General features: G+C 39.8%; 1 protein-coding gene across 1 annotated transcript in view; it reads right to left on the bottom strand.

The window, feature by feature from the left end:
• Window positions 1-8673: 8673 nt before the first annotated feature.
• The window catches only part of nyap2a (neuronal tyrosine-phosphorylated phosphoinositide-3-kinase adaptor 2a), a 177423-nt gene continuing 171766 nt past the window's right edge, over window positions 8674-14330 (bottom strand). The window contains exon 6 of the mRNA XM_067995737.1: window positions 8674-8895. Coding sequence (XP_067851838.1) covers window positions 8674-8895 — 222 coding nt within the window. The remainder of the gene's footprint in view (window positions 8896-14330) is intronic.

Here is a 14330-nt window from a genome sequence, read left to right on the forward strand (position 1 = left end):
ACATTTTACATAGAATTACACAGAATCTACAGCACAGAAACAGGCCATTCAGCCCAACTGGTCCATGCCGGCATTTATGCTCCACATGAACCACCTCCCACCCCTCTTCATCTAACACTATCAGCTTATCCTTCTATTCCTTTCTCCCTCATTTGCTTCTCTGGCTTCCCATTAAATGCATCTATGCTATTCGCCTCAACTACTCCTTGTGGTAGCGAGTTCCGCATTCTTACCACTCTTTGGGTAAAGAAATTTCTCCTGAATTCCCTATTGGATTTATTGGTGACTATCTTATATTTATGGCCCCTAGATTTTAAAATGAACTGTACATTTGGATTCTTACTCCAACTTGTGAGAAGATAAGGCTTGCTTTCAGTTATTTTAGAGTTGCTTTGGAATTTTTCAGCTTTTATTTCAGAAAATATATTCCTCTCAGCTTCAATCCTCAGTTGGTGCAGAATTAGATGGACTCAGCTGGAGCTGTGATAGGAGCGTTTAAATTTTCAATATCCTTAGGTAAGGGACAAGAAAACTCAGTTAGGGTTTCTCCTCCTGATTATTTTCCAGATGGAACTCGGTTGGAGAGTGTGAATGTTGAGTAAGGACAGGATTGGGATTTGTGATGCCATCCACAGTTGAATAACCTGCTGACACTCACCGTCCAAATTCACACATGGGGGTAGAAATTTGTCATTAAGAATCATTAAAAAGAAAATTAACTCTAACATTGAAGGGAATCATCTTTCTTGATTCTGCAGCCACTGTTTCAACATAGTTTTAATTCATTTGGTATCTCTGAGAGATACTTAAATGTTTTATTCAAGAGGTTTGGAAGGGAAGAGTCAGCTCTATACTGCAGATCTTAATAAGGGAGAGCATTCTTATTGTAAAATTGTCTGCTCAGAACTACAGGTGGGAATCATGCCGTCACTGGTAATGCTACTGCTCATTTCTTTCTCACAGCAACATTGTTATTTTGCCAGAACTGACGCTTTTAGTGGAATTACCGCCAATCGTATTTTTCACATCGAATTATACCATCTAATTGGTTAGTGCACGATGACTAACATGCCAATTAAACCACTAATTAAGGGACGAATCTGGCTGAAATAAAGCAAGCTGTCATTTTCTGCGTATGTGTCTAAACGTGCCCGGTTAAACAGTAGGATTAATAACTCCTATGATGTGAGACTAATGCTTAGTCACAAATACTCTCCTATAATAGTCTCTTGAATATGAATCTGCAGTTTCTCAAATTCTCTGCATCTCTCTTGAGTTTTGAAATGTGGTTAACTTTTTGGGCCATTTTAGAAGTACCTTGTTGCCTTGCATTTATAGGGAATGTGACTTGTACGTCACTATAGTTTTGCTTGATCTTTAACAATATATTTGCCACCAGTGCATAATAAGCCTCATTTATTAACAGTGATCAAATGGGTTATTTCCAGTTATGTTTATTTGGGATTTCACATGCTGTAATCAATTTAATACTTTACCATTGGTAAATTAAATGCATATATATGTAAAACAATTATTATGATGATAAAAGAACTTTTACAAGTGTGCACAGGATGATTTGGCCAGTATCGTTCCAACTTCAAGACTCTCAACAATTCTTACTGTCTCTGCTGATTTATCTAGGCTTTGTGATCCACTATTTACAAACATTAAGGTTGGGATGGTCTAGTTTTTAGTATAGTACTAATATGAGGATTACCCAATCGCACTCAGGAAGCCTTTCGTTTGTTACATGAATTGTCATAACTAAGTTTTATAATTAACAAGAACAAATGAAAATAACCAATCACTTGAATGCAAGAACTGTCAAAATTTCTCTGAAGTTGTGGAGACAACATCTAGCTAGTTATAACTCTGCACGTGCCTATTAAAGCAAAGATATTTCAAAGGGATATGAAAGTATGAGAGATCTCGCACAACACCCCATTTGTGTAAATTGATATCACAATCTCGACCACTTTGATGTCCAGGATATCCAGAAATGTATGGATACAAATCTCTGAAGACTCCTTGGAAGGATGTGTATTTATAGAGGGATAATATCATGAGAGGTGGAAACAGAAAGTGGCATTAACAGTGGTGCTGGCAGATAAGGTGGAGCTGGAATGTATCAGTGATATTTATTCAACTGAGCTGCAAATTCTAATTTCTTTCGGGATCCAAATGAAAACCAAGTCAATATATTTTTGCCATCCAGGGAAATACTAAAGCAGGGTGGGCTGATATTGTGGTTTAGTGCATATGGTTTAGAGGTGTTGTGTAGAACAGTGCCTTCCATTAACAAACTTAATCTGTTCCTTCTGAATATAATGTGTGCCAGCAGGAGGCTTCTTGGATGTTCTGGAACGATTGTCCAATACAACAAACATAGCATTGCTCATTCAAATTGTAGTGCGCCTTCCCATTTGCTGGGTTCCCACTACATCTTTTAAACTGTACAAATACCCTCCTATCATCTGCCTCTTTGTGTGGAAATAAGTCCTTGGTTTGTGGAATTATTAGGGTTGATCTTTCGGTTTAAATCAAATTCAATTCTGAGGCAAGTGAGACTCAGCGAAACTGAAGTCCATTCTGGTAGTTACAGATGGATCAGCAACCTGGTTTGAATATTCTAACTATAGACTGTTGGAATAATGCTGTTTTTTTCTTCCTTTTCTTATTTTTTGAAGGCGAGGGAAATAAGCAATATCATCCAGCTATTTTGGAGTATTCTTGTACATTTGAGTACTGGACATATGTATCTATCAGGATTGAACTGCTAATAATCTTAATTAAAACAGCCTTTAAAAGATTGCTGCAATGAACTAGCATTTAAGAAATTACCCCTCCAGAATCACTGATAACGACATTCCTGGATCAACTGGGACACTTCTGCAATGTGTTGTATAGTAGGTATCCAGATTGTTGCATTGGTGCTGGAGGCATATGGCATGCCTTCTCTGGGTGGGTTCAAACTGTAGCTCAGCTAATTACTGCTTCAAGTGTCTTTATCTTTCAATTCATCTTCCCCATTCTGTCACCGCATTACCGAAAATTTAAATCGTTATCTTAAACTTAACTTTTGTTGTGTGTTTTCTTTTTTCAGAAGTTTCCTTGTGATGGATGCCAGGCCTGAAGGGAGGACTGCAAGTGGGAGAGAGAAATCCCCAAAACTACATTTTAAACTCAAAGTAAGTTCCTCAAATGTTGCTGGAATTGATGAGGAAATAAAGCAACCCAAATCAGTTACAGTCACACACTAATCACTTCAAAAGATAACTGTCCTACATTTGTGCACTAGATCAGACTCATTTCCATGAAGTTTTCTGTTAGAATGCCCTTGTGTCCCTATCTCACTGAGGTATACTAACCCTTTGATATTAATGTTTTAATGGGCCTGATCTCCAATAAACTCCGTTTTATGAAACCCTTGCTTGTTTGAGTTGTGTTTTACTGTTATTTAAGTTTCAATGCAGAAATTTCAAGGTGCCCCCACTCACAAATAAATAACATATAATTCTTGGCCCATTTATTTTAACTGAATTGCAGTGTTCTTGAATTACGTAGAAGAGCCAGTCCTTCTATGATACCCGCCTTCTCCCCCAAAGTAACTAAAATAATAACTTTGGGGAAGATTTCCTCTGTGTGCTAAGTGTAACTAGATCTGAAACCTGTTCCTTAAAAATGTGTTTATGGTTTTGTTCCCCATAACAGAGGAAATCCTCCCTCTGTTTAAGTACTGAAGGTCTGCAAATCTCTTTATTCCTTCTAATTTTTGTGTGTGTGCTGCGGAGGTGAAGTGTGGTCTTAATAAAGAAAAAAGATGTTTACTCTGAGGGCAACTATAGTGCAAGTAACTATTTACTTTTTCGACCCGTTCCAGGTAGATTTTTTGTGGTGGTGTGACAGAATGTTGCAGTGCAGGGTCACAGAGGTGTAATCAGAAAAAAATAGACTCTGAGCCAAAGAAGGAGACATTAAAGAGGGGTGACCAAAAGCTTGGTCAAGGCAGTGGGTTTTAAGGAGGGAATTTTAGAGTGTGGAGCCCAGATAGCTGAAAGCACAGACACCAATGGTGGGGGAAATGCGCAAGAGGCTAAATTCAGAGGAATGAAGAGTTGTGTGGGAGGGTTGTAGGACTGGAGGAAGTTACAGAGGTAGGGAGGGGCAACTTCATGAAGGAAATTAAACACAAGGATGAGAACTTTAAATTTGAAGCTTTGGATCAATGTAGGTCAGCAAGGACAGAGCTGATGTGTGAGTGGGAATTGATGCGGGATAGGATATGGGCTGCAGAGCTTTGGGTGAGCTGAAGTTTATGGTTGGGTGGAGAATAGGAGGCCAGCCATGACAGCATTGGAATAGTTGAATCTGGAGGTGACAAAAGCATGGATGAGGGTTTCAACTGCAGATGGGCTCAGGTTCTCTTTTGGCAGTCCCAGGTAGCTGTGCCTCGGTTGGTAAGCTCCTCTCAATGGATAATGGCACCGCAGACAGACTGCCCATGGTGCAGATGAACCTCCCCAGCCTTCATTCATGCCCTTCTTCAGATTTCCAAAAGCTCAGGCATAGAAGACCACTGAATTCTCTAACCATTTTCACAATTTTGATTGCAGCAATCAGAAGTCAAACGGTTTGAACAGCTTTCTTAAAGGTCAGAATGTGACTGATCTTTCATACCAATTTTATGTGGGCAGGCAAAGTGCACAGTGGGTGTCACTTGGGAAATTGCATTTACATCAAATCATATAAAGCTCTCGCTGGGAGGCCAGTGAAATGGGATCCTGGGCAATTTCCTGGCCCCGGCATGTCCCAACCACGTCAACATGAACTATCCCGCTGGGTGGAAAATCATTTTTTATTTTAAGAATATAAGAACATAAGAACAAAAGAACATAAGAAATAGGAGCAGGAGTAGGCCATACGGCCCCTCGAGCCTGCTGCGCCATTCAATAAGATCATGGCTGATCTTCGACTTCAACTCCACTTTCCCGCCCTATCCCCACATCCCTTGATTCCCTTAGATTCTAAAAATCTATTGATCTAAATCTTGAATATACTCAACGACTGAGCATCCACAGCCCTCTGGGGTAGAGAATTCCAAATATTCACAACCCTAAGAAATCATTAAGAGTTGTAATTTCTGTGGGTGATAATAGCAAGTGAAGGCTTAATGTGTTCATATGACATTCCTGTTTGCTATTTTAGCAGAGCCACAGTGTGGCCTGCATTTGAGAACATATGTGCGGGTCCCCCCTACCACTGTATAGGTCATTGTGTTTGGAACTCCAACACAACATGCTGCACCACTAAAATGGACCACTAGCTTAATCCATTAGGCTTTACTCGCCTATAAATATTGAAAAAAGACCATCAGGAATATGACAAATGTTTAATATCAAATTTCTGTGTTTATTGTGAGGGGCAGTGAGTTGATGAACACACATCCATTCATTCTATCAGTTCACAAGAATCCTTGGCTTGTTCCACATTTATTTAATCTGATACCAGTTATTAACATTGTGATAAACATCACTGAAGAATGGAAAGGACATTCAATATTGTTAGGTTTATTTGTAAATAGTTGAGTTGGGATGAACATGTTGAAGCACTGAAACTCATTTCAGTCCATGTCTGTACAATGAATAATAAATAGGCCACTGAGGGATGTTCTGCAATGTTTGCCCAAGAAACTGCAAAAATACAAATGATCAAGTTAAGTTATTTGAACAGGTATTTTCTTTCAAACTCAGTGTGCTTTCATTGGAGTTGCCTAAAATGACACCTTCCTTTAAAAAATAAAAACAGATATAATGGTATTTAAAATGACTATGAGACAGGAGTTGGTGTGTGTTCAGGCTGTGGTAGATCTGTGTGTGTGGCCTGTCTGTGGTAGATGTGTCCATATGTGTGTCCTGTGACTGTGGTCAGTCTGTGTGCGTCCACACTGTTATTGTGGTAGATGTGCATGTGTGTGTGTCTCTATACTGTCACGGTAGGACTGTGTGTGGGTGATCTGACTGTGGTGAGTGATCCACCTGTGACAAATGCAAGGGTGAATGCTTAACCAATACATGGGTCCTTGCTGCGGTCAAAGTGAGAGTGCATGCACTGATTGTGATCAATGTTTGGATTTATGCACCAATTGTGACCTATGTTGAATTATGTGCCCTAAATGTGATGGATGCCGAGCTGCATGCCCCGAATGTTGGGATAAATGTACTGAGTGTGATCCATTTTGGGGCATTCACTGACTGTAATAATCTTGAAGTGTTCCCCGGCTGTAATCTACCTTAGTATGGTTACCCTGACAGTGATCGATTTTGGGTGTATGACCTGAAACGGATCAGTGTGGGGGTGCATATATTGACTGTAATTGATGTTGGAGTGTGCGCACCAATTGTGATCAATGTTAGAATGCATATACCAACTGTGATTAGCATTGGGATATGTGTATTAACTGTGATTGATTTTGGGGTATACATTTACTGTGATCACTGTTAGGGTGCATATACTAACTGCGCTCAATGCTGGTGTATGTGCACTGACTGTGATCAGTGTTGGGGTGTGCATGCTGACTGTGATCGATGTTAGGTTCAAGCATTATTATTGGTGTTGGGTTCTTCTCTGATCAGTATTGGGTGTATACACTGTGATCAATGTTGGGTGTATACACTGTGATCAATGTTGGGTGTATACACTGTGATCAATGTTGGGTGTATACACTGTGATCAATGTTGGGCGTATACACTGTGATCAATGTTGGGCGTATACACTTTGATCAATGTTGGGCGTATACACTTTGACTAGTGTTGAGTATATGCATTATGATTGGTGTTGGATAAAGGCACTATGATTGGTGTAGCGTGTACGCATTATAATAGTTGTTAGGTGTATGCCATATGATTGAGTATATGCACTTTGATGATTGTTGGGTGTATACACTATGATTGGTGTTGGGTGCATGCACTGTTATTGGCATTGGCTGTAATCACTATGATTGCTTTTGGATGTATGCATTACAATCAGTGTTGGGTTTATGCACTATGACTGATGTTTGGTTTATACACTATGATCAGTATTGGGTGTAAGAACTATGATTAGTGTTGGGTGTATGCACTATGATCAGTGTTGGGGTGCATGCATTGACTGTGATAATCTTTAGGTGTGCTTTGACTGTGCTTTCTTTCCTTTTTAATCACAGTGTGCTTTACACAAAAATAATATAAAGTTCACACTATTATTCAATTATACTATTAAAAATCAAGAAAAGTGAATACGAGACAATAACATCATAATTAGTCTGTATATATATTTATATATAGATATATCATAGGTCAATAATACACATCAGTAGAAAATATTTAAAAGCCTTCAATTCCTCCTGATTACTTTTCATCAGGTTTTGAACAAACAGCCACCATTGAAATTACATTGCACAGATTCTGTTCAAATTAGGGGAGATTTTCCTGAGTTTGCACCAACTGCACTGGATCGCCTGGGTACACCGAATGGCACAAAATCGGTTGGATTGAAGCATATGCCTGGGAAGGAAACTGCCTGAGCTTCCTCCATTTAAATAAGTAAAGGCAAATCAGGTGGGGTCCATTGCAGGTGTGCACTCTGTTCTGCCCGATTGTGAAATATTGCTTGTGGCCCAGGCGATCCACTGCATTTGGGCGCAGACCAGGAAAATCTTTCCTACATTGTTTAGTTGAGTCATATACTAAAAAAAAAACCTAATCCCGAATGTTTCGGTACATTTTGGTATTATAAGACTTTGATCCCTAATGCTTTGAGCATTGAAAAATTTTCCTTTTAAAACTCCTTATGGATTACTGCAGCTCACACGGGGTCTGTGGACCGGAGAGGGGCAGGGCTGTAGTAGACAATGACAATACAGACCACCAAACTCTACTGGTGTTTGCATAGGAAAGCAAGTGGTACTCCCTTTAAGAGAGGTCTGTAGAGCAGAATATAACCCCGCTGAAATTTATCCATAACTAGAGATGCAAATTCCTGCATTTTCCTGCAGGTTGAGTGACTATTGAAAGTTATCTTTCCTTGTTTCAGAAACAGGATAGAAAAGTGCTCGTAGAACTAAATATTTAAAACAGGCAGAGAAGATTCCCTCAGTGCTCTATGTGCAACAGAATTGTAAATCTGTTGATAAAGAACAGGTTTATGATTGTGTTACACATAGTGCACAGAGGAGATACAGTGGTCCAGAATAAAACTGCCCTCTGACATACACGGCCTCCCGTGCCTGCCTATGATTGATTGCAATTTCTTGAAAGCTGACAATAAAACTAATTATATTAAAATCCATTCACATAACAGCACAGCTGTTTCATTATTATTGTTATAGCAATATTACTTTTAAATATTATTTCATTACAGTGCTTCTATAAGGCAGCTAAGACTTGGTCGCTGCCACGTTGATCTGCATGGTAATTGGTTCAGCCTCTGTCATGTGACATGTTGGCTCCAGTCACAGTGAACCATGGTCTCCTCAAGGCAACTGAGTCATTGAGCTGAATGAATCGAAGGCCCAGGTGGGCAGACCGATGTGGGTGTCAAAGGTCACAACAGTCATCTAGGAAATGACCCTTTGAGGGTGCCTGTAACGGTCAGAGGTCAAAACCTTGGGGGAAGCATGCTTCACAGAGGACTTTGTCAGATTGCAGTGTCCCAGAGAACAGTCTTCTGTTTTGTGCAGGGAGGTGCCGTCAGTTTCAAATTCTTTGTTGTGCTATTTTTCTTCCAGCTTGGAAGGATGGGCATGCTGTCTTGTTTACAAAGGCCTTTCTCTGGCTTCTGTCGCGACTTGATCTCTTTGCACAGGCATCGCTTCTTCTCAATCATTTCAAGTATTGTGTTGTCTCCATAGAACCATTGCTGATACAATGCCTGGTGAAAAAGGAAAAAGACAAGAGAAAACAAAAGCATAAATCCTGCTGTTTGATTCAGAGATTAATGACAGATTTTTTTTCCTTTTTGATCATTTTTCACGTGACATCAGCATTCAGATCAATAATATATAAGGTTCAGCATAATTGGGCCAGCAAAATGCGCAGTTATTGCTTATTCATCAGATAGTTGCCACAAAACAAAACCATTTGGAATTAACTGAATTGAGCTTGAATGTTTCCCCTCTGCTCAATAAGACTCCCTTTACTGCATTTCCTGCAACTGTCTGGAGTTCCTGTTTATTCAGGAGGGTAAATTTTTCACTTAATCAACAAACCCTAGCATGCTGAAAACCTGGTAAATGTTTATTAATGCCAGTATATTAAAGAATTCATTTAACAAAGGTTTTGAATGTATTTTGATCCCTTTCCCCCCACCCTCACAGCAAACTGTTGTGATAAAGGTTGGAGTGTTTTGCCACTGACCTGGTCCACTGTTTTATTACCATTTCCCTGAAAAGAGGGCACAATGATAAAGACCCTGGTCTCTCAGTGACAGGAGAGCATGCCAAGGGGAGGGTCAAATAAGGGCTAAATACATGCAGGACATCATGTCAAACACATGCCAAATACAAGTAATTATCATGATAAGCAGCCATAAAACATGTCAAATATGATAAGCAGGAGTCAAACACAAGCACATAGAAGCTCATAATAAATGCATGTGCTGGACGCATGCAGATTGTCATGCTAAATGCATGTCAAACCAGTTCTATTTCATGTGTAGAAAGTCATGAAAAAATGCATCCCCAAAACTGTGCACTGCAGCTTGGGGAGTTTTGACGGATATCTCCTGCTGTTGTCTGGAAGAACCTAATGGTGTAAAAGTTCAAGTCAGATGTTACCTTCACCGATACTGACAGCCTTGCCTGTAGTCAAAATGGTTTGCCTAAATGTGTACAGATCTGTGATGGCCTCCTAAGGAATTCACAGCCTCCAGATGCAGGAGTCTTTAGACACATTCTGATGTGATTGGCTGGCTCGTACGCATTGGCATCAACATAAGAGCAAGTCCTAATTGAGCATCAAAGGTGCATTCATACCTGTCCGGAATGGCTCTTCTGATCCTCTTCCCCCTGCTCCAAAAATCTACAAATATAGAGGGATGCCCAGAGAGGTCCCATACATGTAGCACATAATGAAATATCCCTGGGGAAACAGGCAGGGCTACAGAAGGAGTGCGGCTTTAAAAAGCCAACAGTACGTTTGTGGCAAAAATGTCTAAGCAGCAAAGAAGCACTAAAATAAATGGAAAAAATACACCACACTTGCTCACCGCAAGTCCAAACAAATCAGGTTACTCTAAGAACAAAGACCTAACATGAGAGGTGTCCCCTGCCTCTTGCAGCACCTGTCTTACATGGGCTCTGAGCAACTGAGTTTCTGCTTATCTGCATTGTCGGCCCTAGCCCTAATTTACATATTTTTCGGCCTGCAATGAACCCAGCTCATGACAGGTGTGCAGGCTTTTAGTGCCACAGGTGCCTCCTGGTCAGATTATAGTGCACCTCACGCATGGTGCACTCAGCACCCGATAACACGAGAAGGAGGCACCTGGTGCACAGCATATGCTGAAGTTCGTATTATTGACCTCAATAAAGCAATATTATTCATTGCAGATGAGGAACCGTGTCAAACACTTTTTGAAAGGGGGTAATTTTCATCTTCATCGCCTGGGTGGTAATGTGGTGGAGCAGATCGCCCCGCCTGTTATAGGACTCATCGCATTAAATTCAATGGAAACGAAAATAGTCGGTGTCAATAATGGGTGGCTGATCCACCACACCAGTTTCATGCCTGCGTGGCAAGTTGAAAATCTATCCCAAAATCTCTACTGAGAGTCACAGTTTTGAACATTTCTTGCCATTGCTGTCTATTTTAATGAAGTAACAAATTGTCCAAACTGTTCGTTCGCTGAAGAAGATGGCATATTGGTTGTATCCTTTCCCATTGAGAGCTAATGAGATTTCAACCTATGTTTTGCAATTGCAGGAAGTATGAGGGGAATATTCATCATCTTATCAACTTGCTTCTATGGTTCATTTTAAAGGAATGAAGAAAAATTGAGATTTTCTTCTCTTAACTCTGGCTTTTGGCAAGCAACAGTGCATCATATCAGTAGGTGTGCTATGGTAGTTTGGTTTTGAATTCAAATTACATTTTAGATTGGTACAACTTTAACTTCTCAGATTACTTCATATTTTGTTTTGTTTCTTTTTCATAACTGATTGTAAAATGCAGCCAGAGCAGCAGTAGAATTTTAAGGGCCTTCAGATCTTAGGGGGCTTCCTTAGCCAAGTAGTTCATCAGTACCTGAAACTACCTCTTCCCACACATCACTTCTTTAACCAACTTGTTCTCCCTTCTCACTTCCTTCTCTTGTTTCTCTCTGCTGTTCACTCCCTTTTCTGATTGTCGTCAATCCTCAATGCCTTACCCAACGTCTCTTCATTTCTCATTCCCTTTGATAGCTTCTCTCCTGTGTTCAGTCTCTTCATTAGCTACTCACTCAGTTTTCTGGCTTCTTTATATTTCTCCCTTCCCTTTCCAGCTTCTCACTGCTTCTCAACCCCTTTCCCAACTTCTCTCTGCATTTTATTCTGTTTCTTGCTTTCTAGACATTTTTTGCTCTAAATCTTAACTTTTGACTCTTTCTCACTCTGCTCCCTTGTGTTCCTCACTTCTCAATCTCTGTCCCAGTCTCTCTGTTGCCAGCTTATCCTTGTGGCTTGCTCTCCTTCCTTGCTTTTTGTTCTCTCTCCTGGTTTCTTCCATACTCTCCCAGTTGCACTCTCTCTCCAATTCTCACTAAGTCTTCAGATGATGGAGAGTTTCATTCTCATTTTGGGTGGCAATATTTATTCATGCTCCCTTAAACAGGTGAAATTGTTCCAGAGAATTTTGGTGGAATATTCCAATATGGAGCTTAACATCTGAGGAAATTTAATATTTATTTTAAAATTGTGATCTACAGCTTATGAGCTCTGAAACTTGTATGTTTATAATGACCCTGCAGGCATACTGTAAATTTCAGCATATTTTGTACAGCAATATTATAAACAATTTGGTCATTTACTTGTTTTTTTCCACAAAAGAGTCTGTGCAATGTTTACAGAGCACACATGTAGATGACAGAAAGCAGCTGTTATGGAGATTCCCCTATGGACTACATCTGGGGACCACACCAGAGAGGATAGAAGTTGAGAGACAGTGCAGGATATGTGCATAAACCGACCATAGTCGATGAGCTACGCTTTCATTAAGTACTATAGAACAGAACAATATATCACATTAAAGGATACAGAAACAGCATTATAAGAGGAAAAAAAGAAAACCAATTTCGATATCTGTGACATATTTTGAATGCTCATGTTAACTGCCTTAAGACTGCTCAACAAAGGTCAAAGGCCAGACTAAATGAATCCTGGTGAAAACTAGCTACAAAAATGACCATTAAACATGTTGAAAATCACGAAGCAGAGGTTATGTTATCACACAAATTCCAAATTTGTATCACATATCAAAACCTTTAGGGCTTTTAAAATGATGGATTATTTTGCATATGAGGGATGACTGCAGTAAACAATAAAACTGTAGAATATGACTTTCCACCGCTTGCTGTTGTGATTTAACCCCTCAAGTGCCACAGACAAGTTTTCTCATTCTGATTGAGAGCTATCTGTGAAAGCGGTTGGTGGGTTTACCTGTTTAGCGGCTCTCAAATTTGACTTAGCCAGGAAAAATCATGTAATTTTATGACCAAAGAGATCCAAAGAGACTTAGGGGTCCATGTACATAGATCACTAAAATGTAACGGACTGGTATAGAAAATAATCATAAAGGCTAATGGAATGCTGGCCTTTATAACTAGCGGACTAGAATACAAGGGGGTAGAAGTTATGCTACAGCTATACAAAGCCCTGGGTAGACCATTCCTAGAGTACTGTGCTCTGGGCACCACACCTTAGGAAGGATATATTGGCCTTGGAGGGAGTGCAGCGTAGATTTACTAGAATGATACCTGGACTCCAAGGGTTAAATTTTAACAAGGTGAGATTACACAAACTAGGGTAGTATTCCCTGGAAGTTAGAAGATTAAGGGGTGATTTGATTAAAGTTTTCAAGATATTAAGGGGAACTGATAGGGTAGATAGAGGGAAACTATTTCCGCTGGTTGGGGAGTCTAGGACTAGGGGACATAGCCTAAAAATTATAGCCAGGACTTTCAGGAGTGAAGTTAGGAAATACTTCTACACGCAAAGGGTGGTAGGAGTTTGGAACTCTCTTCCACAAATAGCAATTGATGCTAGCTCAATTGTTAATTTTAAATCTGAGATTGATAGATTTTTGTTAACTAAAGGTAATCAGGGATATGGGACTAAGACGGATATATGGAGTTAGGTATCAGATCAGCCATGATCTCAATGAATGGCAGAACAGGCTCGAGGGGCTAAATGGCCTACTCCTGTTCCTATGTTCCTATGATACAACCAGGTCAAATGACAATAGACATTTCATTTACCAAAAAAAACAAACAAACCAATTTTTAAAAAAAACAAATTAACTATTTTTTATTTCTTTTGAGGTGTCCGTGTACCTTTGTACTGAGTGAGCTGTACTCCATATTACATTTTAGGATTACTGGCTCTGAACCTTAACCGGGGCTCTGCAGCGCCTTGGAGGCTAGTTTTGAGGGAAAAAAAATTGGCAAAGAAAATGTAAAAATAATCTTTGGTGAGTAGGTGAATGTGAAGTGGTATATGAGGCCATAGTGTGCTGTGTGACACCCCCTTCCTGGTGTTGGAGAAGGCTGCCTGGATAATATGTGACCTAATAGAGGTCTTTAAAATTATCTGACGAAGGAGATAATCTCCGAAAGCTTGTGATTTTAAAATAAATTTGTTGGACTATAACCTGGTGTTGTAAGATTCCTTACATTTAAAATTATGAAGGGGTTTAATAGGGTAAGCGTAGAGAAGATTTTTCCACTTGTGGGGGAGACCAAAACTAGGGGTCATAAATATAAGATAATCAATAATAAATCCAATAGGGAATTCAGGAGAAACTTCTTTACCCAGAGAGTGGTTAGAATGTGGAACTCGCCATCACAAGGAGTCATTGAGGCGAATAGCATAGATGCATTTAAGGAAGTTATGTTGAACTTTTATAAAACACTGGTTTGGCCACAGCTGGAGTATTGTGTCCAATTCTGGGCACTGCACTTTAGGAAGGATGTGAAGGTCTTAGAGAGGGTGCAGGAAAGATTTACTAGAATGGTTACAGTGATGAGGGACTTCAGTTATGTGGATGGACTGGAGAAGCTGGGGTTCTTCTCCTTAGAGCAGAGAAGGTTAAAAGGAGATT

The sequence above is a fragment of the Heptranchias perlo genome, chromosome 13 (genome assembly GCF_035084215.1).
Source record: "Heptranchias perlo isolate sHepPer1 chromosome 13, sHepPer1.hap1, whole genome shotgun sequence".
NCBI lineage: Eukaryota > Metazoa > Chordata > Chondrichthyes > Hexanchiformes > Hexanchidae > Heptranchias > Heptranchias perlo.